The 25,370-nt window shown below is 35.7% G+C and overlaps 3 protein-coding genes across 4 annotated transcripts; 2 read left to right on the forward strand and 1 right to left on the reverse strand.

Moving 5' to 3' along the window:
- Positions 1–15,899: 15,899 nt before the first annotated feature.
- Positions 15,900–18,006, forward strand: LOC18033633 (cation/H(+) antiporter 24). The gene has a single exon (XM_024179944.1). The coding sequence runs from the start codon at positions 15,901–15,903 to the stop codon at positions 18,004–18,006; it is 2,106 nt and encodes a 701-aa protein (XP_024035712.1). The 5' UTR covers position 15,900.
- Positions 18,007–20,665: 2,659 nt separating this feature from the next.
- Positions 20,666–22,316, forward strand: LOC18035311 (SWR1 complex subunit 6). Of its 2 annotated transcripts, none has more exons than XM_024179443.1 (7): positions 20,666–20,735; positions 20,828–20,930; positions 21,038–21,146; positions 21,238–21,347; positions 21,447–21,709; positions 21,909–22,075; positions 22,189–22,316. In XM_024179443.1, exons 2-5 carry the CDS (start codon positions 20,841–20,843, stop codon positions 21,648–21,650), a joined length of 513 nt encoding a protein of 170 aa, XP_024035211.1. In that variant the 5' UTR covers positions 20,666–20,735; positions 20,828–20,840; the 3' UTR covers positions 21,651–21,709; positions 21,909–22,075; positions 22,189–22,316. The 2 variants fall into 2 exon arrangements, with proteins under 2 accessions (XP_024035211.1, XP_024035210.1); XM_024179442.1 differs by having other exon boundaries at positions 20,666–20,730; positions 22,189–22,315.
- An 85-nt stretch (positions 22,317–22,401) lies between these two features.
- Positions 22,402–25,152, reverse strand: LOC18035242 (laccase-13). The gene is made up of 6 exons (XM_024179441.1): positions 24,530–25,152; positions 24,299–24,450; positions 23,956–24,200; positions 23,714–23,842; positions 22,653–23,612; positions 22,402–22,534 (listed from the first exon to the last, which is right to left on the reverse strand). Exons 1-6 carry the CDS (start codon positions 24,812–24,814, stop codon positions 22,404–22,406), a joined length of 1,902 nt encoding a protein of 633 aa, XP_024035209.1. The 5' UTR covers positions 24,815–25,152; the 3' UTR covers positions 22,402–22,403.
- Positions 25,153–25,370: the final 218 nt, after the last annotated feature.

Consider the following 25,370-nt stretch of genomic DNA (forward strand, 5'->3'; position numbering starts at 1 on the left):
GGCACGACGCACCTGTTGCATCGTAGCTTGATCCGTTTTAAAGATATAAAACACTAATTAGTTATAAAAATCCATTTTTAATTGTAATTTGACAAATTCTTATTAGATTTATAGTTACTAAATTTAATTTCAACTAAAATAATTCCAACAACAGTAATAAATTTTGATATTTGATAAAATAAATAATAACAACCCATAAATTACAACTGAATGATGCTGACAATAATGATGACAATAACAATGAATACTGAAATTTAAGAATGTTTTTAGTTTTTAGAATAGTTGATATGCAAATGATAGAAGTTCAATAGGTGGCAACCTAGTTGGAAATTTGAAATATACTATAATCTATAGTATTGCAAATTTAGGCAATATTTGATCTTACTTATAATTTGTGGCTTTTCATTTCATAAACATAAAATTTTATTTTATTTTATTTATCTCTCAAATATTTTTATTTTTATTTAATCGAGTAATATTTATATTTATCCTTTAAAAATTAAATTATTAATAATGATTCAAATCATTTATTTAAATTTAAATTAACTCACTAAATTTATCAATGTGAAATTAGAAATTTAGAATACATAAAATTTCAAATTTAAAATTTTAAAGAAGCATGTGTTTTAATATTATTATGATTGGTGCTAAATTACAAACCGGATACTATTACTGTGAGAGACGTAAGTTACGTTAAACATAACTTAGGCCCTCCCTATTATTATTATAGTTCAAGAGACGTATGTGAGTGCGAGTGTAGTACTTCATATATAGTAAATGGGAGAGAGAGTGTAATGCAGAATTGACAGAGGCCTAGGCCAAGCATTGATTTTAAAGGAGGTAATGCAGAATTGGCTGCACGATGATAATTTAGGTGGGTGCATAATAATGAATCGAGTTTTTTTTGTTTTTTTTTTTAAATTTTATATTAAGGCATGAAGAATAAGAAATAGAGTTCCCTCCCATATGGGGGATTTGAAATCCTGCCTCTCTGCTAATTGCCAAAGTAACGTTAGTACCTGACCATTTCAAGCCTAGAGACAGACTATGAAGGAGATCATTAATTATTTAATATGGTTAATTTCTTTGAAAGCGTACGTAAATTTGTATGGTTGAAACTTGCAATCCAAATAACCTAATGACAAATCACAAAATGATTACCAATTGTCCGTCACTCAGCAGAGTTAAAGAGTGTTAAGATAATAGAATTAGTTAAGATGGTTTAGTTAGTTAAGCTCAGTTGATTTGTTTAATCAAGTTTGTTATTAATGCTGACTTGGCAGCTGAGCTGGAGGAAGGTTGTTATGCTGTTAGCTAAAGCTTAAACAGCATGTAGAAGATTCGAAATGCTTGTATATATACATCTTTGTAAAACCATTCAGATTAATGAAATGATTCACATTCATTCTCTCTTGTTATTTTCTCTCTGTAACTTTCTTAGAAACCAAACAAATACTTTACAATTTAACATGGTATCAGAGCCAAACTAAAAGCAAAAATGGCGTTCTCAAGCTCAAATCCAAACACAGCAATCTCTGTTTCTTCATTCACTTTCACTTCTCCTATTAAGCTTGATCGATCGAACTACACAATCTGGAAATCTCAGATTCTCTCTTCAGTACGTGCAAATGGTCTTGAAGATCATTTCGATAGCTCCAAGTCATGTCCAGATCAATTTCTTCAAAGTGAATCTGAGAACTCTGAAATTGAAACTCGAACAAATCCGGAGTTCACTGCTTGGAAAAGGAAGGATCAAATGCTGCTGAGCTGGATGCTGTCTTCTATAAATCTCGAGATCCTCAGCCTTGTGGTAAACTCTGAAACTTCACTTGAGCTTTGGACTAGTCTTGAGCAACAATTCGGATCTGAAACCTTTGCTAAAAAGGTTCATCTTAAGATGATGCTTAACAATCTTAGAAAAGGTTCAATGTCTATGACTGAATTTTTTGGAAAACTGAAAACAATAACTGATGATTTAGCTATAGCTGGAAGCCCTGTTAGCTCTCTAGATTTTATTACACATCTTATCTCTGGGCTAGGTCAACCATACTACCCTGTGGTTGTGTATATCGAGGCAAATCTAGCAAAAATGACTGTTAATGAAGCTTACTCAATGCTTTTAACTCATGAAGCTAGACTAGAAGCACATCAGTCAAATGCTAGCAAGGAAGCTAAATTGACTTATGCTGCAAATGTTGCTCAAACTGGAACTAATACTAAGTTTGGAGGACAGAATAATGCTAACTGGATTAGGAATGTCAATAATAATAATGGTGGCAGAGGAGCCTTTGGTAGAGGTTTTTCTCAAGGCCGAGGTAGAGGAAATTGGAATGGAGGCTGGAATAATAATGCTCAGTCTGGAAATTATCAAGGCAGAGGAGGATTTGGTGTTAACAATGCCAATAATTTTGGTGCTAATAATGGAAATTTTGGTGGAAACTTTGGTGGCTTCACTAATGGAAAAGGTGCTTCAGATCCAAATGGAGCTGCTGTAATCTGTCAAATATGCTTTAAGCCAAAGCATACTGCAGCTGAATGCAGGAACAGGTTCAATAAAGAATTTGTGCCTTATTACAATCCATATTCAGGCTATAATTCATATCAGAATCCTGGACCAAGAGCTTTCTATCCAAATTCAGCACCAAGAGCTGCTTTCCTGGCAACCTCAGAAGGTGACATGGCTGATCAAGGTTGGTATGTTGACAGTGGGGCAACACATCATCTCACCAACAACCTGCAGAACTTGAACCTTGGAAGAGAATATTCAGGTAATCAGCTACTACATGTTGGTAATGGCCAAGGTCTGAAAATTACACACATTGGATATACTTGTCTCCCCACTTCCTGTGATTCTTTTCTGCATTTACAAGATATCTTGTGTGTACCTCATCTTACTAAAAATCTCATAAGCATTTCCAAATTGCTTGAAAATACCAATTTAACCATTGAGTTTGTTGCCAATATGTGTTTTATTAAGGACAAGAGGAAGGGAGTGCATCTGGCTCAAGGGATTGCTAGAGGAGGACTGTATAAGTTGCTGTCTAAGGATGACTTTCTCTCCAGTTCATGTGTCACCAGTCATAATCCTAGTTCTCTGCTTTCTGTTTTTAACCAATCAGCTTGTAACTTTTCTGGTTTGTCTTTGAATAAAGTTTGTACTCAAACAAGTAATTCTCAGAGTCATTTGAGCACTGTTAACCCAGCTATGTTTGCTAATGTGTTACACCAAAGATTTGGTCATCCTAATAAACATGCATTGAAAAACATATTATCCTCTCTTGCACTTCCTGCATCTATTCCTGACTTTTGTGATGCTTGTCAATATGGTAAAATGCATCAACTTTCCTTCTACTCTACAGGCATAAAAACAAAAACTCCTTTAGAACTTGTATATACCGATCTTTGGGGTCCAGCATCTATACCATCTCTACATGGATATAGATATTACATTAGTTTTGTGGATGATTACAGCAGATACTGCTGGATTTTTCCATTAACCCTTAAGTCAGAAGCTTTAGATACATTCAAGTATTTCAAAACCTTAGTTGAAAAACAACTTGGTTTCTCTCTAAAGTCTTTACAATCTGATTGGGGAGGGGAGTACAGAAGCTTTGAAAAATTTCTTGAGGCAGAAGGGATACATTTTAGGCATAGTTGTCCTCACACACATCATCAAAATGGTGTAGTTGAGAGAAAGCATAGGCATGTTGTAGAAACTGGGTTAACACTTCTTGCACAAGCTAAAATGCCTTTATCTTTTTGGTGGGAGTCATTTCATACAGCTTCCTTTCTTATTAACAGAATGCCAACCCCAGTGTTGAATAATGTTTCTCCTTTTGCCAAACTTCATGGTAGACCACCAGATTACAAGTTCCTTAGAACTTTTGGTTGCTCTTGCTTTCCTCTTCTCAGACCCTACAATAACCATAAACTCAATTTTCATACACAAAAATGCCTAATGATTGGCTATAGTCCTATACACAAGGGATATAAATGCCTGGATTCCACTGGTAAAACATACATTGCTAGACATGTTCAGTTTAATGAATCAGAATTTCCTTATTTTGAACTCTTTCCTACAAAGTCTGATTCACAACTCTCATCCATCCAACCAAGTCAAGTCTCTTTTTCAAATATTCCAATTACAGAAGTCATTCAAGACAGCAACAATGCACAATCCTATGCTATTCCCCCAAATCCAGATGCAGGACCTGATTCAAGTCACTCCCATACATCTTCAGCACATTCATCTCCAAGCCATTCATCTCAAAATTTATCACCACACATCCAAGTTCATCAGTCAGTACAGACATCTTCAGTTCAGAACATTCATTCCATGACTACCAGATCAAAAGCTGGTGTGTTTAAGCCCAAGACATACTTAACAGTAGCTCAAGAGCTTGAACCTTCATCTGTTAAAGCAGCTCTAGCAGACTCAAAATGGCAACAAGCTATGCAAGAAGAATTTGATGCACTACAAAAGAATCAAACCTGGGTGCTTATTCCTCCAGAAACAGCTGGGAAGATTGTTGGAAACAAATGGGTATTCAGAATTAAATATAACCCTGATGGCAGCATATCAAAGTACAAAGCCAGATTGGTTGCCAAGGGGTTTCATCAGACACAAGGGGTGGATTTTTTTGAAACTTTCAGTCCAGTTGTAAAGCCCTGCACCATCAGAATAATTCTGAGTCTTGCTGTCATGAATCATTGGACAATTAGGCAGCTAGATGTTAATAATGCCTTCCTTAATGGCATTCTTATAGAGGATGTTTTTATGCATCAACCTGAGGGTTTTGTTCATCCTCAATTTCCAGCTCATATCTGCAAACTCACTAAGGCACTTTATGGACTCAAACAGGCTCCAAGAGCCTGGTATGACAGGTTGAAAGCTTCTTTAATTCAGTGGGGTTTTGTGACATCCAAATCAGATACTTCCTTGTTTGTTCATCATGTGGCAGGAGAAATTATTGTGGCACTAATCTATGTAGATGATATTTTGATCACAGGCTCAAATTCTCTTTTGGTAGAAAAGGTGATACATCAGTTGGGTGCCGAGTTTGCCTTGAAAGATCTTGGGGAGTTTAATTACTTTCTCGGTCTTGAGGTAACTCCAAATGTGGATGGTTTGCACTTATCACAAACTAAGTACATTGGTGATTTGCTCAAGAAAGCTCAAATGGTGAACTGCAAGGGCTGTTCAACACCAATGAGCTCAACAGAGAAATTAGTCAAAGACAAGGGTGAAGTGTTTGAGAATCCTTCTCTATACAGAAGTTTGGTTGGCTCATTGCAATATGTTACACTAACAAGGCCTGAAATTGCTTTTACAGTGAATAAACTCAGCCAATATCTTTCTAATCCATCAGTACTTCATTGGCAAGCTTGCAAAAGGGTGCTGAGGTATCTGCAGTATACAGCAGATCATGGTTTACAATTTTACTCATCTGGATCACTTAGTCTTACAGCCTTTTCAGATGCTGATTGGGGATCTGATCTGGATGATAGGAAGTCAGTGGGGGGATATTGTGTTTACTTAGGCAACAACTTGGTTTCATGGTCCTCTAAGAAACAGCATATAGTATCTAGAAGTACAGCTGAATCAGAATACAGAGCTTTGGCTTTGACAACAGCTGAGGTATTGTGGATCACATATCTTTTCAAAGAACTAAAAGTGTCTTTGCTGCAGTCTCCAGTTCTCTACTGTGACAACAAAAGTGCAGAAGCCCTTGCTAGCAATCCTAAGTATCATTCTAAAACTAAACACATTGAACTTGATCTACACTTCATTAGAGAGCATGTATCTAGAAAGGAGCTGCAAATTAATCATGTTCCAAGTTGTGATCAGGTAGCAGATATTTTAACTAAACCATTAGCATTTGATCAATTTCATTATCTACGGTCCAAGCTCAATGTTCTTCCCAGACCTTGAGCTTGAGAGGGGCTGTTAAGATAATAGAATTAGTTAAGATGGTTTAGTTAGTTAAGCTCAGTTGATTTGTTTAATCAAGTTTGTTATTAATGCTGACTTGGCAGCTGAGCTGGAGGAAGGTTGTTATGCTGTTAGCTAAAGCTTAAACAGCATGTAGAAGATTCGAAATGCTTGTATATATACATCTTTGTAAAACCATTCAGATTAATGAAATGATTCACATTCATTCTCTCTTGTTATTTTCTCTCTGTAACTTTCTTAGAAACCAAACAAATACTTTACAATTTAACAAAGAGATACACATTATGCAATAACCAATTAATTCTCAAAGCATAGCAATAAAACATAAGATAGTCACAGCTATATATATATATATATATAGAGAGAGAGAGAGAGAGAGAGAGAGAGAGAGAGAGAGAGAGAGAGAGAGAGAGAGTTTTTCAATTCATAACTAAAGTTCATGACAAATTTATGACATTATATATCAACTTTTAAAACGTTATTTTAATTCCAAATTTTCTTTTAGTTCTAAAAGAAAATAAAATGGGAAATAATATAGTAGAAAATAACGAAGAGGTCCAAATTAAACCCAAAATTGATAAATGAGAATAGGTCAGAAAAGGTCAAAGAAAGAGGTTTGAACCTTTCGGCTCGGCAGAGTAGGTACTAGGTAGGGTCAGAGTGGGAATCAGAACAAATCTAAGGAAGGAAGAAGAGAAGACCACCGAACGTGACTGAAAAAGCCCCGAAAATGGTTTTACCTTTTTCCCAGAGAATATTTTTAAAAATATGACCATATTACATATAATAATAATAATAATAATAATCTAACAATATTATTATTAGGCAGGAAAATATAGCTAGGCATGTATTTGAAAACTCGATGATGGTAATTTGGTCAGAAGCCCTGGGGGGGGGGCAATTAATCTCGATTTTTATTAATATGATAAAATGTAATTAATGTAGCCACTAGCCAGTGTCCCAACGATAGAAAGAAAGAAAGAAATATAAAAATTATTTGCAGCCTCACAGTCTCAGAGATGAAGGACGGGAAGAAAAGAAAGAAAGGGCTAAAGGAGAGAGAGGGGGCTCCCTCCTTCTCCTCGACATTAGAAAGAAAGAAAGAAAGAAAGAAAGAAAGAAAGAAAGAAATGTGACATTGTGACTGGTAGCTGGCAGGAGGCAGCAGCTTCTGCCTCTCTCTCTGCATGCTCTAAATTGTAAAGGATTGTAATGCAGAAAGAAAGCGGAGGTGCAAGTGCCGAGGCATTCATCAGTCGGATAAAAGAGAGGGCAAGCATACCATAGAATGACCGGGGCCCCTACTCCTAGCTACGTAGGCACAACTCACACTCTCACTCCCTCAATTTACCATTTTACAGTCACAGAATTTAAACAATAATAATATTTTCGGTATGAGTACATTACTTTTCCTCACAGCTTCTAATTTATAATGTATTTTTTACTGTGCGGCTCTCTCTCTCTCTCTCTCTCTACGTATAATATATCTACGATGTTAATGTAGTGTAGCAGTAGCACTGCTTCAGCATTTTTTTACTGAAAGAGGAGTATGTATGTATTATACACCAGAAAATATTGTACTGCCTAATCTTCATTCTCTTATAATATTTTGTTTGGAAAAAAAAATATATGTTAATTTACAGATGTAGGGCTCTAACATTAGAACATTGTATCAAATATTCACACACACACACATTTGCATATGAGTGCTGTTAGGCATCTAGAAAGGCGAGAGAAGTACGAGAGAATATGTTTTTTTTTATTAATATTTTTATTTATTTTTAATTAAAGAAGGGTTAGAGATTTTGGGACCCTTCTATATACCAAGCATTTTCCTTTACATATACATGTATATAAACATATCAATGAATGTTCTAGCTAGCTATTACACAGTTCTCAACTTTTTGTCACGTTTTAAATTGAAAATTTTGTGACTAAAAAATTGAGGATATACAAATAAGTATTTTTGTAACGTGCAATAAAAAACTAGTTAAGAAGCTGACGGAATTACTTCTTGCGTACGCGGTAACATTGGAGCTCCTGTATACGTACGTGGTTTTTCATATGTTACTTTATTGTATGTTGATATAACTAAATAATATTTTGAATTTTTTATTTGTCTAATGAGAAAGTGTGTGTGTGTGTGTGTGTATATATATGTATAGCTCAAAAGTTTACTTACTGGGGAATAAGATAACGGAACCTGTAAATAGAAGGGTACTGTAACTGAGAAAGTTAAAGAATGTAAACTTGTCATATATAATAATTCAGGCACTTAATAAATTAAGACCAGTTATAAGCACGTACATGTTAATTAAGCTGCTATATTATAGTTAGTTCAACTAACCGACTGTTATCCAAATGCATATCCATGGTAATACGTAGATCCTTCTCGCAGGCGTTTAATGGAGAAGAAACCATGTTCTAAAAAGTAAAAAAAGACCTCCTCTTAAAATCAACACCTAACATTTAACGTGAAGGAATGTTATCAAAGGCCCATCGACCTTTTTTTGACATTTTCTAATAATTATTTTTTCACTTAACGTTTTTATTTTTGTCATTTTACTACCAAATTATTAATTCCATTTAAAAGATGCTGCCATCAGAGGAATACATAGGATATTTCAATTTATAAACTTAATAAGCAGTAGTGATATGGTACAAAACAAGAAAGTCACGTAATAAATTGGTAATCTCCCAACAAGTTAGATGGTAAATTTATAACTTTTTTAATAAAAAAAGTACAGCTATTTAGTATTAGTAAATTAAATATTGTATTTGATATGTATTTATTAAAATTGATATAAATATAAAGTTAAAATAAAATTAAGATAAAATTAGTTTCCTAATATAATTATTATGTTCAAAATTTGTAACATAAAATTATTTAATTTTCTAAATCTTTAATTTTAGAATTTGTTTCATTTTTAATGATAAGATCATTCTTTTACACACTTAAATAGTTTAAAGAATAAAATAATCTTTTGACAAAATTCTATTAATTTTTTTCATCAATTTGGTGATAAAATGATAAAACTTAAAATGTTATGCGAAAAAAATAATTTTTAAATTTTTTTAGTTATAAAATGATATGTTAGAAAAGTTGGTGCATATTTGATAATATCCTTTTTAATAATATCAGTTTTGGACATTAAACAAAATAATTAATTAATCAGCTACTTATACAATAAGGTAAACTATTATTAGGGCCTACTTATATATAAAAATTCTGTTGGCCGAAAAATCTGCAACCATTTCTAATTAGCCAGATTTTATGTAACAGGATAGCTATTGGATACAATTATTTTAAGAGTAATGATATAGTTATAAACTCTTGTACAAACTTATTTTGTACAAACTGACGTGACATTAATTCATTAGTTGAATGAAAATATAAAATAATAAAAACAAATAATGTGGGGCAAGTGATATTTAATTCAACCAATCTTATCATACCACATCAGTTTGTACAAAATAAGTTTATACAAGAGTTTATGACTATATCATTACTCTTATTTTAATAACTTGGAATCAATTGATGAATTCATGGCTTAAACTTAAATCCATGGTATTGGTTAGGAATTAGGACCACAAGGCTACCTAAAACCTAGAAATTGTTCTCCAGCAAGATCTAATGAAATTGATCTGCATGCAATCCGTTCAATAACAAATTTACAGACTTGAAATTCAACATTTTAAGGTATCATTAACCGTGCAGGGGTCGGGTAATTAAGATGCTTCTTAATTTGTGTTTTTGTTGGCAATGAGTTCTGAAAAAAGTTCATGGGAAAAGGAGATTACTTAAATTTTAATTAAACTTTGTGCGGGTGGGTCAACAATAATCATTATACCTTTGTATATATATATATATATATGAATTATGTAGAGCTAGAGGTCTGTGGGCGTGGCCTGCCGTTCACCATCCCAACATGCACTTGCGAGCGTGTTATACTTTCATGAGAAAAAATAATTTTTGGTGCTCCCAAAACGTTATTCTTTCTCTATTAAAAACATTTGTCACATGAATCTTGAAATACGAAAAACTTTTTAAGGCTCCTAAAATATTACGCTCTCTCCATTAAGTGCAAGGAGTCGGGGGACATTGTTAGATCCACTGATCCTTTGCATAAAAATAAGATGGCTCGTGGCTGGGGATAATTTATATTGTTATATCAAGTCCTCCCAAAAAGCTAATTAACATTACGCCCACACCCACCCTATACAATGGAGGGTTTGGAAAACGTAGTCGGCAGCGTATAAATTTTTTTTGTTTTTTTTTGAAGAGGGGAGCACCGTATAAAATTTAAAAGCAGCGAAAAAGTAACAGGAAGGAAAGGAAAGACACATGCGGCAGAGGAAGAAAAGATATTTAAAAATGAAAAATTAAAACCGTCTCTTCACAATTGAATGGAGATGACAAATAATGAAATAAATGAATTTTACTTGGTCCAAGTCCAAAGGTGATGATTCACGCGTTCCAGTTCCCAGTTGCGACGTGGTACTACACAACCACATCACCACTACTCACTTTGCTCGCTCGCTCCCTTATAAATAACCCCACCCTCTCTTCTTTACTTACACACACACAAGTCCCAACCATCGCCATGGTGTTTTTTTTTTTTTTTTTTTTTATATATATATAAAATTAACATAACTACTCGAATATTAGCTTATATATGATAGATATATCATAGAGGTTAATTTCATTTGTCAAGTATGGAGAATCTGTAAAGCTCAGGAGGGATAGCGCCATGATAATATTCTTTTTTAATTAATTAATTAATTAATTCCTTGATCAATTAGCGGCGCTGGCGCTATCTATCCTGAGTTTTCCGGATTCTTCTTGCTAGTTTTGGTGCAGTTTCAGCTTTGACTCCTATATTTTTCATATGGGATATGGGGTATGTGTATACCATTTGATTTTTCCTTTCTTTCTTTCGTTCTTTCTTTTCCTTTGTTTCTTTCTTTTTTGTTTACGCTTGCAGTTTATTTTGTTTGAGCAGGTTCAGGTTACAATTTATGGCAAGATTTTTGACCTGCAGTTCCAGGGTATCTCCATTTCTTGGTGCTGCTGCCATACAAATATATCAATTTTTTTTCTGAAAGATTATTCCATCTATCTTATCGCTTCTCACTTTACAAATTCAAAATCAAAGATTCCATTTATGCATTTTATTGTTTTTTTCCTGAGACTCATCATCGAAAAATAAAATAAAATTCTGTGAACTTCAACCTTTTTTTTGTCGGATATATTTTCTTTTTTATGACGGCTCGTTCATTTCCAAGATGAATTCCCCTGGACTCTTCTATTTTCTGGCTTTGTGCTATCTATCTATCGGTATTACCGGCTTTGTTTATGGATCACGAAAACCAAGATTAATTTAGAGATTATTATTATTATTATAATATTTTTTTTGTTATTGAAAGTTGAAATCTCCGAGCTATCAGAATAAGCTACATCATGTGATCTTGATTGCTGAATTTATTTATTTGGTAATTAAGAAATAAGAATAATAATTTTCGTACGCTTTCCTCTTTTTTATCTTCTTTGTAAATTGTAATTCTTCTTATACAGGCAGGTCAGGCTTGTTTTCTATGTGTGGACGTGGATTTCCATTCTTCACTCTGATCACTTTTTAGCCTTTTCTTTATCATTTTAGGTTTTAATGACTAGAGTCAGAGACTGTGAAACCCTAGCTAGGGTTTTGTTTTATATTTTGACTTAAATTCTTTGCAGGCTTTTTAATAATGAATATAGTTACTGCTGATGCTGACTCCTTAATTTCCCAACTTCGTTCAGCTCACGCTCTCTGAGTCTCCCACCACCTTTCTTTGTCCATTGCATTTACTTCCGCCTATCCTACTATTTATCCCTTCTTCTTCATCCTTGTAATCTTTTATGTCAATTTAGGAGAAAATAATATTAAAACCTCCCAAGATTTTTTATAATGTACGGATGTCATATATATTTCTAACGATTTGAGGATTCACACATACTCTCTTTTAATTAACACGGGCCGGTCGTCATTGTTGACGCTGTGTGTGACTTCTCTGTTATTTAACGCTTATCAGATGGCATGGCAATGTCATGTTCAATTTATTCAAATAAACAGAAAAGACTAATGGAAGTGGGGGTGTGTCTCCTGTTCCTTCAAGCTTGGTTGTTTACCTGTATATTAGACCAAGCTTAGGGGCCATGCCGGCCTTTTCGCTTTAATTTAACACAAAATTTCATGTGAATTTATATTTATTCCTCACTTTCATGATGGTGTAGTTGACTTATAAAATGGAATTAATTGTTTTACGAAATGAGTAGTTACCCCTTTGCTGTTCATTAGAACAATGTAGATCATGTGGTTGGCCATTAAAAGCCAAGTGTATGACTGGGATGAATTATTTTATAGCCTTATCGCAAAGATTAAGAAGTTTGATACAACTTTAGGGTACAAGTCTACAAGATGTGCCTTATTGTACGAGCACAAAGTAATCAGCAATCTATAAAAAAATCTCAAACCTTGTGAAATTATTGCTATTGTATATATATAATATATCACCTTCATGAGTATATTGATGGATAGTGGAGTACATTACAATGTGCTTCAACAGAAACCCCACCTCTCTCTACAGTTATGGGAATTTGGAATCACCATTCCTTTGTACTCCCTCTTGGTCTTGGAAAAGAGAGTCCAATGATATGGTGTAATCTTGTAGGATTCACTTGTTAATCACATCCACCTCGCTGGCTATTAGTTACCTAATAGAAGTGCAAGTGTATTTACATGCCAATTCCCATTGTACAAAAATAAATAAAGATTACATGTCCACGATAGAAAACAGCTACGTATATGCAAATTGCATTATAGATTTTATACGATATTCTTTTAACATTGATGTTAATTTGATAAGGACAACAATGGACTTAATTATCGGATTAAATATTGCAAAAATGGGAGATTTATCTTAACCCTTCATAAGGTGGGAAGGATATTAAGGAATATTCTTCAATAGAAATAATTTGTAATATACTAAGATCCAAAGATATCAGTTAAACTTCATTAACCGTATAAATTAGTACATAATGGTTGCGATTATATTGTTAAGTCGGTTTCAATTTCAATTTTATATGAAAGAAGATGAAGGTGCATACGGCAGGCTTGTCTATAATACGTGGATCGGTGGGTAGAGACAAGACAACAAACGCTATTTTTTTTTTGGTATGCATCCTAATAATTTTATGAGTAATGCTACACATTTTAAATTATTTTATCTCAAAAAACTATTTCAAATGCCGTGGTATTCATCAATTAGTTAGTAAGGATAATACAATTAGTTAAAGATCTTTGTTGTTTTCATTGTTTATCTATTCTTAAATTACTGAGACAAGTACAGCACGTTGAGAAACACTGTAAAATTCCAACAATTTTAACAAATATGGTGAATCACATTCTAAATCATTTTAAAAAATAAAAGGACTAATTAACTAATTGGCTCAAATTGTTGGAGCTATCTATACCCCATCAGCCTATTTCAGACTCAGGTGAAAATTTTGCTCCAAGATATTTTTCACTCAGCCAGTCAGCCGTGTCCCTTACTTACCTTGTTCTGGGAAAAAAATACTTTACCCTTTTTTTTTCAAATGAAAAGAATTAAGGATAAAGCATGTTATACAGAGTCTTTCCATTGATGCTTTTTATGGTACTGAAGAGAATTCAAATCACATTTGATAATGTCAATTCTTTGAACATCCCAAAAGTAATTTTTTAATTTATGGGTTAGTTCAAGTGCGGCTGCAAAACCTGACACTGGTGTCAGGACACATACAATATAATGCAGACCATGTCCACAAGGTAGCATGTGATTCCAACTGAAATCATCAACATGCATAGATAAATTTAGTTTCCCATTTATGATGCAATTAATTTTAGACATACCTTATAGCTAGTCAGAAGCCAATAAAGGTTGGAAATAGATTATATATCGCAAGATCCATGATTAGTCAATTAAAGTCAGAAGAATATATGCCACTTATAATAAAACCCCATACCTATACAATAATCAATGATTTGGGTATATACGCGCAGGAATAATAATTTCATGGACCCTTTATACAGAAACTATATTAATACTATCTAACATTTTGACCTTGAATGACATACTCTTTATCTTGTCGTGACATAAGCATTGCCATATGTGTGTGTGTGTGTATCTATTTTAACCATGAACCAAACATTTTAATTACGTCTTTCTTGATGTTTCTCATTAACTATCGCAGTGATTATTGAGTTTCTGCACATACACATGGGATCTGTCGTCTATTTTTGAGAGAATCATTGGAAATCTTGGAACATTATTTCCTATTCATCCATTGTTTATCACATGTATACAAATATTATCACCATTAATTAATAACATATACACTCGTGTCACAGAGCAAGTAAGTTAACCTAAGAGATGTGCTCTTCAGCTACCAATACTTTTCTATTTCTACTTTCACGCATTTTTCTATAAATTAAATAATGTCAAATGAAAAAAAGAAAAAAAAAATAGGTTGATTTAGTGGTCCTACTTACAAAAATATGAAAATGGGCTCCAAGTGTCAGGTCTATAATTTTTTTCTGTAAATTGATACCCACAAACAAGTGGTGCTGCAACACATTAAATCCCTCTTCAGAAGCACAAGCATAATAGCCGGCTTCATTTTAGGTGATTGGAAAAAACTCATGGGTGGCGAACGATGATGTTGATGCATTTGGTATCTCATAATTTCTTTCAAAATTAAATAACCAGATCCATTAAAATCGTGGGTCCTTTACCTGATCAGTACAATATAATCTCTAACTCAACCAAAATTTCAAAATTTCCTCAAACAATAGTAATGAGCTAACCAACTATTATAGGCACTCAGATTAGGGTTGATTTGCTAATCCCTTTTAATTATTTAACCAAAGATTTTTTTTTTCAAAAAGGCAAATTTAAAAACAGTTGTATAGGAGTTAAAAAAGAAGATTAATACATAGCTTTATTATATATATATATATATATATATATATATATAAAGAATCTTCTTGAAGGTGTATATGTGTTATATGTGAAAGCTAGCTGGAAATTTCGAAGCTAGCAAAGCAACGATCGATAGATGTAGCCATGTAGGTGGCCTTCCATTTGTACGTTAATAATGATGTATCATTATTTTGATTTGTGGCCGCAAGACAAGCATGCAATAGTTTTCTTGCTCTTATGATTGTAATTAATTAATTAGATAAGATTTGAGAAACTAATTAAGGAACAATATACAGCAATAGCATTAGTTAATTTTCTTGCTCTAAAACGAAAAAAGAAAGAAGAGAAAAAAAAAATCGTCGAAATTACTATTAAGTGGGTGGTTTACTTTTGCATGGTTAGAGGATTTCCAAAATTGTTTGAATCTCCGGGGGAGGGATTCGGATGGGCATCGGCATGGCCATGGCGTGGTCGTCAATATTATACAAGAGGCTTAATACAAGCCGCGTTGGTGAGAGTAGGGCAAGGTCAAGAAGGTGCAGTAAGCCACATACACGCCCGGTTTCCGCTAATATGCCGGAAATATCACAGATCTCACCCATTGGGTATCTTTTTTGGAGAAAGTCCTTTGGACTCCCCCTTCTTATTGGTCTTGTTCGAGATTGTTTTCATTATTTGTACCACTTCTATCATTCGTTTTCTTCTCAAGCCCCTTAAACAGCCTAGGGTTATCTCTGAAATGATTGTAAGTATTACTAATACTAATTCATTATTATCTTTTCATTTTTCCTTCTTTTAATTACGTCGCCTATATAATTAATTTGAGGAGCTTAATTTGAATTAAGGGTGGTATTATTGTTGGACCGTCCATTCTTGGGCGCAACAAAAAGTTTGCTGAGGCAATGTTACCGGATAATTCTCAATTCGTTGTGAGAACTCTCGGAATAATGGCTTTCATGTATTTCATGTTCATTGCCGGAATAAAAATGGACTTCACGTTGCTCAAAAGATGCGGAAGAAAGCACGTTTACATAGCAGTCACTGGTGTCATTATTCCCACAGTTACCTCCGCTGCCGTTGCTTTCCTTACAAGAAAATCAATGGACCCAGGGCTAGCCAAGGTGAGCTCTATCGGAGCTATTACCACCTCTCTCGCCGTCACATCTTTCCCTGTCTTGAATCCTATCCTGAAGGACTTGAACCTACTCAGCTCGGAGATGGGACGAATGGCTATTGTGACTGCCGTTATCGGGGATGCAATTGGGATCAATATTGTCATTGCTTTTGAGGCTGCTAAACAAGGGGAAGGCGACTCTGTTGATGCTGTTTGGTATTTAATTTCCTTGGTGATTCTATTGGCTTTCATATGTATTGCTGTTCGCAGAACCATGCTTTGGATTGTGCATAAAACCCCAGTAGGGAAGCCAGTGAGTCAAGGTTACATCGTGGGGATTTTGTTGGGAGTGTTGGTGATGGGTTTTTTGACGGACATGTTTGGAATGGCCATTGCAAATGGACCTCTGTGGCTGGGATTAGTCATACCCGATGGCCCGCCCCTTGGGGCTACCCTTGTGGAGAGAACTGAGACGCTTATTATGGAGATTTTTATGCCCTTCGCGTTTGCTGTTGTGGGCATGTACACTGATGTTTATGCCATGTTTGAATTCGGTTGGTCCGGTTTGTCTCCTCTCTTTGGTATGATTGTGACCGGCTACATCTCAAAACTTCTTGGAACCTTGATTCCTTCACTCTTGTGTCAAATGCCGTTCAGAGACAGCCTCACTCTCAGCCTGATGATGAGCTTGAGAGGCCAGGTTGAGCTTTTGCTCTACATCCACTGGATAGACAAATTGATTATCGGCGTACCGCCTTTCACACTGCTTGTGTTATCGACGGTAGTTATCACAGGAATAGCAGGACCTTTGATTAGCTTCCTCTATGATCCAACCAGGCCATACATGGTCAACAAAAGGAGAACAATCCAGCATCATCCTCCAGACACTGAGCTCCGTCTGGTGGTGTGCGTTCATGAGGAAGAAAGTGTAGCCGGCCTCATTAATCTCCTCGAAGTCTCTTGTCCGACAGTAGATAGCCCTTTTTCAATCTACTCCCTCCATCTCATCGAGCTCATTGGCCGTGGCATCCCACTGTTGGTAGACTACGAGAACGAAGAGCACTCTCCTGAATACACCAACGACGATGCTATCCACAATGCCCTTAAGCTCTATTCCGAAACCAGAGGAGAACTCAAGTTCAATGCTTTCACGGCTCTGGCGCCAATGCGATCAATGTACCAAAACATTTGCGAGCTGGCTCTTGATAACAAAGCCACTCTCATCATCTTACCCTTCCACAAAGAGTACCCAAACAATCTTGAAGGCACTCAAATCCTTCGCCGCGGTGTGCAGTCTGTAAACATCGAAGTGTTATCCCATGCGCCTTGCTCCGTTGGGGTTTTAGTCGACAAGGGTAATTTTAGAAACCCTATGCACGCTGCTGGAGGCTCAATGCGAAGACACCATTTCGTCGTGTTGTTTTTAGGGGGAGCAGATGCTAGAGAAGCCCTAGCTTACGCTGATAGAATGGTTGGTAACGTAGACGTTTCACTTACAGTGATAAGATTCTTGTCGTTTAATCACGAGGGAGATGATGAGATGGAGAAGAAGCTTGATGATGGACTTGTGACATGGTTTTGGGTGAAGAATGAGTCTAACGAGAGAGTGAGGTACAGGGAAGTGGTGGTGAGAAATGGAGCCGAAACAGTTGCTTCAATACAAGCTGTGAATGATGAGGCATATTGTGATCTTTGGATTGTGGGGAGATATCAAGGGATTAATGGGAAGCTTTTGGAGGGCTTAGAAGCTTGGAGTGAAGATAATGAACTAGGAGTCATAGGAGATTATGTTGCATCCATTGATTTTGGTAGCACAGCTTCTGTGTTGGTCATGCAACAGCAAGTTTTGAGGGGGCAAGGTCCCCCCAAACTTGGTTGGAAAAAAAGACTTTCATCATTTAATAATTCTAGATCTAGCATGTTTTTGTGTAGCTCTTGATCATTCTTGTAGTGTAAGTAAATTAATTTTCTCAAAAGGCTTCAAAATTTAAGTTAATTAGTAAGCATATTATTTGATCTACATATATATACCAGGATAGTGTTTAGTTTCTATTTTCTAGAAATATCTATCTAGCAGTAATATGTTAATTTGTTTGATAGGAAGTACTATCCTCTAGTTTGAAAAACTCAACCAAATTTAAATCCCTAATAGCGAAAATAGGGTTATACGGATTTCTCCTTTAATAACAGCTAAGTGGGTGACAAGATCACAATAGGAATAACTATTGAGCGGAGCTTATGAGAACCCTCAAATTTTCTCATCAATCCCCACTTCTAAAAATGCCCCATTAAGTTAAAAATTAAAATAGTTCTAATTGTAATTCCAAAAATTCCCTTCACCCCCTGCCTTTTCTTTTCTTTTCTTTTTTGAACGACATACGACCAAATTAACTGTCATTTTGAAGAAAACACACCAAACACACGTTTATTGATCTAAGCTAATGCTAAAGAAAAAGAAATTTTAAAAACAGACATGGGTTTAAGAGAATATACAATACCTTTATTTAAAGAAATCTTAACCCAAGTGGAAAAATAAAACCCCAGTTAATTAATACCCCCCAAATTTTTTTCCTTATTTTTTTATGCAAGTGATTTGTCAACTTTTTTTTTTTTTTTCCCCAAACCCGGGGGGGGGGGGGGGGGGAGAGAGAAGAAAGCCAAGCACAATGAAAAAGTGAATATTCATAAGAGGTGTGAACAATTTTTTAATGAGAGAAGAAGAATCATGTGTTTTACCTGCCTTTTAGGTTAATTACATTACAACCAACCAAAATGATCTTTATTAACATTGAAATAATGTCACTAAGTACTTTTAGTGACAATTACTAATTGTGTCATTGATATGACACTAAGAATCTATTGAAGCTCGTTTGTGGTGTCGCGATTTTGGTGTTAATGATTAATTAATGTAATTAAATAAATCATTACACATCAGTCGAATATTAGAAAAAAAAAGAATTCAATAAAGAAAGATTGAAAAAAAACATAATATTATTTAGAGGCCAAAACATACTTCAAACTTCCCACAGCAAAGAATTGCAAGGAAAAAAAAAGGTTAGTTAATAGACAAGTGTACCAAACATGTCCAAAACAAAAGAGAAATTTTAATAAAACGAAAATAAATGTTGAGAAAGCGCAATTTTTGACAAGTTTTCATTAATATTTCTGACCGAGGCCGATGACTAAGAATTCTAAAACCTAAAAAATGAAACACTAAGGCAAAAGCAACATTTAATAACACAACATGCATCTTTTAATCTATTGTACAACATTCCCTATACAAGGATATTTTGAAGATAAGTTTACATTGCTGGACTGGCCAATGTAGCCACAACTGCAATATTCATGGAGGTTCAATAAGAAAAAAATAGATCAAATTCACTTGTCTTGGTTGAGCTGCGTGAACTTCTACAAGGAATCCTTCATCTAGCTTCCCTTCTTGCTGTCCTTGGATAATTTCCTGAAGATCAATAACTGATTCTTCTATCTTTTCCTGAAAGGGCAAAGAATATCGTCAAGAGCAAGAAAAATAAGGAGTTTTTTTTTAAAAGAAAAGTGGGGGTATTTTACATGAATTGTTCAACTAATAGTGCCAAAAAGAGAGAAAGGTGCATAGGTCTTACGGACAACAGGATCAAATCAACTATGCTCATAACATATAGATGTTACAAGTTCCTCATAATCTTAATTTCTGCAAGAGTACAAAACTAAAACTATTGTTACAAAGTCGGAGGACTGCAAAAGTCAAACACATGGCAACACAATTAAAAATTAGAAATGATCAGATCAAACACCATGCTTTATCATCCCCTGGATTTGTAGGTATCACTTCTTGCTCCAAATCGTAACTTAGCCAAAGGAAACCAAACAAATACCCATTTTCAGAAGAATAAATCGGGGACGCTAATGAGAATATGATGGAACCACACATCAACGGTGGTAACATATTCCTAATCCCTAAAAAGATACACTTAAATGGATACTTATATAATTTGTTTAATCCAATAAATAATAGTAAATTTAAAAAAATGCCCATTTAAACCAGCACCTCGAAAATGAGAAAAGTGAAGAAAAATATCCCATTAATTTACTAAAAAAGTACAACGAGTACGCTGGGAAAGAAATTAATTACTTGTATTTCTTTTACATGTTTGCATTAACGAAAGATTCAAAGCAAGACACCCCAAGAGAACGCACACCTATAAGAAAGATCGAAGATTTTATCTTCTCATTTTCCCAAGCTTTCTCATCTAACAGATGAATGACAAGTGAGGGAGAGCAGGCTAGGGTCAAAACTTCACATGGTGAGTGAAGGAGAGTATGGAGCGACTGTAAATGAACTGTTTAAACTTTAAAAACTTGATACTTAGAAGTGTTGGCTTCGAGCTCCAACGGAAAACGGACATTTTTCTTATAGTGTTATAATTAAAGTTAAAAATATAGATTCAGTGAATGGGTCTTTATGAGAGTTAGAAGTAGCGCTTTATAAAGAAATTTTGATGGGTGTCAAAAGCCCAATCAAAGATTATTAGACAAGGGGTTAGCGTAGGCCCACCAATAATAAAACCATTGTCTTAAAGGCCCAAAATATCAATTTTTTGCAGTCTTCGCTCACGAAACCAATCACCAGTTCACCACCGTCGTCGTCTCCTTCTCCGCTCCGGTTTAGTCTCTTTCTATTTCCTTTTAATTATTTTGAAAGTTGATACGCATTAGTCTATTTTATAGCTTATGTTAATGTCGATGATTAAATTTTGAAGGAAAAAGAAAAATATGGAAGATGAACGGCGCATGTCAACTAGAACTCGAAAAGTGGCTCCCAGAATGGCCGCCGCTCTTGCCAGCGCCGACAATCGAACTCAGGTTTCTTTACTTGTGATATTTTCCATCTGGGGTCTAAGCGAATTAGTGAAATTTGTTTTTTTTTTTTAATTATTGCGGCTAGTATGTAAATTTGTAAATCTTTTTAGGCAGCTCTTGCTCGGCTTGAAGCACTTGAGAATGATAATGCTGGAATTGAAACTGTTGAAATCAATGATGATGATGGTGAAGCTTCTCTTGATGACGACGACGATGAAGGTCTGATTCTTCTTACTTAGTTGTTTTTGTTCTAATGAATGAAAATGAATTAGTCAAAGACTTTGTTTTGTTTATTGGCATTTCAACGCAGGATATATGCAAAAGAGGCATTCGAAGGGCACAAAACGTAAAACCCGGCAAGCCAAAGCGCTTGAGGATGCTAGGAAGGCCCCAAGATCATTCCTTGAGCTCTTGCACGAGGTAATGGATACCGAGGGATTTTTGCTATTATTCACTCGGCCTTGCTGTAATTTTAATTTTAATTCAGGCTCTAAGTCATTACTTTGTTTGTAAGAACAGGCAAATCTTGAATCCTTGCCTCCCCATGTTCCATCTTATTTGAGGGCAGCTGTGGGGCCTCCAAGTAAAACTTCTCGCCGTCATTTCTGCACCGTTTGTGGTTTTTCTGCCAACTACACCTGTGTCAAGTGTGGAATGCGCTTCTGTTGCATTCGTTGCCAGAATATTCATGATGACACTCGTTGCCTCAAATTCGTTGCTTGAGCAGTCAGAGACTTCAGCCAGTGACGTGAATTTGTACAAAGTAGAATCAAAACTTGAAGGTTTCTTGTTCTAATTTGTTGTACAGATATTGTTAATTTGATTTTCAATAGACAACAGCTTCTTTAGTAGAAATGCTTTGCACTGTTTCTTAATCTTCTTCACGTGTTTATAGGCAAAGAAAAGTTTTTATCTATTTGTTCCCTATTTCACAGAAAATCCATCTTCTTAATTATGCTACATTCATTTTGCATGTTCCAGGTTGTAGCAGGGTTTCTTTTTAGTCATCGACAAGTGTAATCTAATTGAGATATGGGTGGTAGTTATCCGAGGAGGTTAAATATCTTCTCATTTCACACAAGAGTGGAAGATTTGCTAGATTAGAAGTGATCATAAACTGTTGCTACCTGCATCTCCTTCTCCTACAGGTAGGCTGGATAGGAGTTCAACTCTATTTGTTCTCATGTATTTGTTAAGTATTAAACAGAATTTAACATTTGGATAATTATTGAAATAGTGAAATGCCTTTATTTGATTCTAGAAACAATACATTCCATCAAGAAACACTCCATAACAATTGATTGACGGAACAACATTCAATCTGACTGACTTGTGGAAAAAAAGGTACAACTGCGATTCTACACACCCTGACTCAGAAAACAAATACTTGATCATCTAAGGACTTAAGAAGAAAACAACTCATGTAATCAGGAAACTAGATTCAATTGCTGGGATGTATTTTTTGTTTTAATAATCTCAACAGCGGGGAAGATCTAGTGGCGGGGGCTGGACAGTCTGCAATTTCCCAACTCCATTCTCAACTAGGAAAGCCATTGCAAGACCCCAAGTTAAGTGTGAATCTATGTGACAATGCAAAAGCCAAATTCCTGTTTCATTCAGGGATTCAGGTGAGTCTGCTAGAGAAAACTTGAAATAGAATCATTTATAAATAAAGATTAAACAAGGATTGTGCCTAAGTTTCTACTTTAAGTTCAGAAAATTAACCTGGATTCTCAGCCACAAATCGTACAGCAACCCATCCGCCTGGAGGTGTCCCAATAGTGTTTCTCCTTGGTGGGTCAATGAGGTTGAACTTGGCTGTATCTGTACTTGGGTTAAAGTTACCAAAACCACTACCTACCACGTAGAATTCATGCCCATGAAGGTGCATAGGATGATCCTCAACTGAGACAATGCTTGTGTCCTGAAACACAATTTGTACTCTGGAACCAAACTTCAACTTGTACAGCTTAGTTCGCTTACGTGGTTGCCATAGACCTCGGCTTACATTACCTGTATAATCAAATATGATTGGAGGAACTGGGGGGAAGTCTGTGGTGAAGATACCAGGTTGACCTTGGATGTAGGCCTGCATTAGAGAGTTCCTCCTTGGAAATACAAAAGAGATATTGTTTATGCTGGCAGCAAAACGGGTCCCATTTGGACCTTGGCATCTGGGGCTGTTCGGATTTGAGCAGTTGATGAGACCTAAACCCACTGTGAAAAATAGGTTCTCATCAATCACGGTTGGGACTTGCACCTGGTGTAGACTTTTGATCCGGGCAGTGAATGCAGTTGCAGTGGCAGTGTCATTAAAGCCTGGGAGGATTGGGAATATTGGTGCTGAAGATCTCGATTTCCCTTTCTTGCCATTGAAGGGAGCAGATTTGTATTCAAGGATTGCAGTGGTGGTGGTATTGTCAAAGGCAGCATTTGCGGTGTTGTAGGCATGTGCTGCCATGTAGTAACGAGCTGGGGGCCGATCAGCTGTGAGCAGAACATTTGTTGTCTGACCAGGAGCTATCATGATGACTGAGGTTGAAAAAGGCTTGGTATAGGAAGTATCAACACCAACTACAGTTAGTTTGTGATTTGCCACCCCAAAGAAGTGTTCTTGATTCATTGCAGAGTTGATAATTCTAAGAAGAATAGTCTCCCCTGCTTCCACTGGAAATCTCACAGTTTCTGCATTGCAATTCATAGTCACATCACTAACTTTTGCATTGCTAGGAAATCTCATGACGGTTACTAGTAATCTTTCTACATAGAGAGAAGTTTTGGCACACCTTTGCTGGAGCATCTGTAGAGATCGCCTGGTTGACCATTAATTGTAAGTGCATCAGAAATATTTGGAGCTCCACCTGTGAAAAGCGCTTGCCTCAGGACATCCATGGGGTCCCTGTCCCACCATTCCCCTGTTTATCAGTGTCGTCATTTGTTAGACTTCTTGCCGTAGTTTGTTCCATGGCGTGATAGATACTTTGTTTTATGACTTTGAAGCAGGGCATGAAAATAAGTTTCAATTTACCTATAAGAATTGGGATTTCTTTCTTTGGCATTGGGAAGGGATATGGAGAACCCATTCGTGGGTAGACGATGAGAGCTCCGTAGACAGTTGCTCTGAGCCATCTGCTATGAGCATGCCACCACAAAGTTCCCTCTTGGTCTTCGATGGTGAATCGGTATGTGTAACTCCTTCCCGGTTGGATTGGGCACTGTGTCACATATTCAGGACCATCTGCCCATGGATTTCTCGTCTGGCGTACTCCGTGCCTGAACAACAACATTAGGCAACAATTAATATTGAACAACGTCCTCTTTCTTATTCTTTGATAAACATATTATTATATGTAGCTGCAATAAATGAATACCAGTGGAGGGTGACGTTGTATCGAGCTCTGTTTATAGCCCTGATGACAAGAGTGTCACCATTTCGAACTTGCAATGTTGGTCCTGGGAACTGCCCATTCACTGTAACAGTGCTATGAGTTCTGCACAGCCTCTTCACTGGCCTGGCTTCAATCTGTATTCATCAAAACAGAGAAGTAAACTCGTGTTCAAGAATGCTATGATTGATGATAAAGAATGAGATAAGTACATACAACAAACTCATGGTAGTGAATTTCTGCATGAGAAAGAGAAGCCAGGAAGGCAAAGATGAACAAGAGACCGAGTAAGAGGCAAGAGCTCCATGGCTTCACCGTAAGTTTAAGAAGCTCCATATTGTGTGTTAAAGTCTTAGGAGATGATGTTTGAGTATGAATTAGGCCATAAGAGTGATAGCTATTTATATTAATAAAAAGAGAGGGAAAGGAGTCAAGAACAGCAGTTAGCTTTAAGTATATGTAAATACACACGCTCACACACACACACACACACACACGCATATACACAGATTTTTATTTTTATTTTCAAGTATTAGCTAGCAAATTAGGTTGTAAGTCTAACAGTGACACTAAAACTTACTAACATTAAAGAACAGCACTTAGACGACCAACCATATGGAGGATTTGGTTCACCCACTAATTCCATCAGACTCTGTGCTTAAGACACTACTAACTAATATAGGTTAATTTAATTTTGTTGCTAGGTTAACTTAATTTTGTTGCTAGCTTAATTTTAATTTTGTTTTAACGGTGCATGTCTAAAAAAGACACGACACCAGAATCGTATTAAATTGAATTTTTGAGCAACTGATATTAAGAATACAAGCTGAGAATTAGAAAGCTCCTGTATGGTTCCTTAGAGCTCTCAAATGTTTGATATATTTATCTCTTTTTAAGTTTTTGTTGCTGTAAAGGAATGCATGCATCCATCCAGCTTCCGTAAGCCATCAAATGTTTGATATATTTATCTCTTTTTAAGTTTTTGTTGCTGTAAAGGAATGCATGCATCCATCCAGCTTCCGTAAGCCGCAGTTTGAATCGAAGATTCAGTAACGAA

The sequence above is a fragment of the Citrus clementina genome, unplaced genomic scaffold (assembly GCF_000493195.1).
Source record: "Citrus clementina cultivar Clemenules unplaced genomic scaffold, Citrus_clementina_v1.0 scaffold_8, whole genome shotgun sequence".
Classification (NCBI taxonomy): Eukaryota; Viridiplantae; Streptophyta; class Magnoliopsida; order Sapindales; family Rutaceae; genus Citrus; species Citrus x clementina.

Coding starts and splice junctions, on each gene's coding strand:
- LOC18035311 (XM_024179443.1), top strand. CDS start 20,841: ATGGAAGATGAACGGCGCATGTCAACTAGAACTCGAAAAGTGGCTCCC. Junction 21,147..21,237: donor TGATGACGACGACGATGAAG/GTCTGATTCTTC, acceptor ATTTCAACGCAG/GATATATGCAAAAGAGGCAT. Junction 21,348..21,446: donor TCCTTGAGCTCTTGCACGAG/GTAATGGATACC, acceptor TTGTAAGAACAG/GCAAATCTTGAATCCTTGCC.
- LOC18035242 (XM_024179441.1), bottom strand. CDS start 24,814: ATGCGTGTGTGTGTGTGTGTGTGTGTGAGCGTGTGTATTTACATATAC. Junction 23,613..23,713: donor CTACAGATGCTCCAGCAAAG/GTGTGCCAAAAC, acceptor ATTGCAATGCAG/AAACTGTGAGATTTCCAGTG. Junction 22,535..22,652: donor ATTTGTGGCTGAGAATCCAG/GTTAATTTTCTG, acceptor TGAATGAAACAG/GAATTTGGCTTTTGCATTGT.
- LOC18033633 (XM_024179944.1), top strand. CDS start 15,901: ATGGCTTTCATGTATTTCATGTTCATTGCCGGAATAAAAATGGACTTC.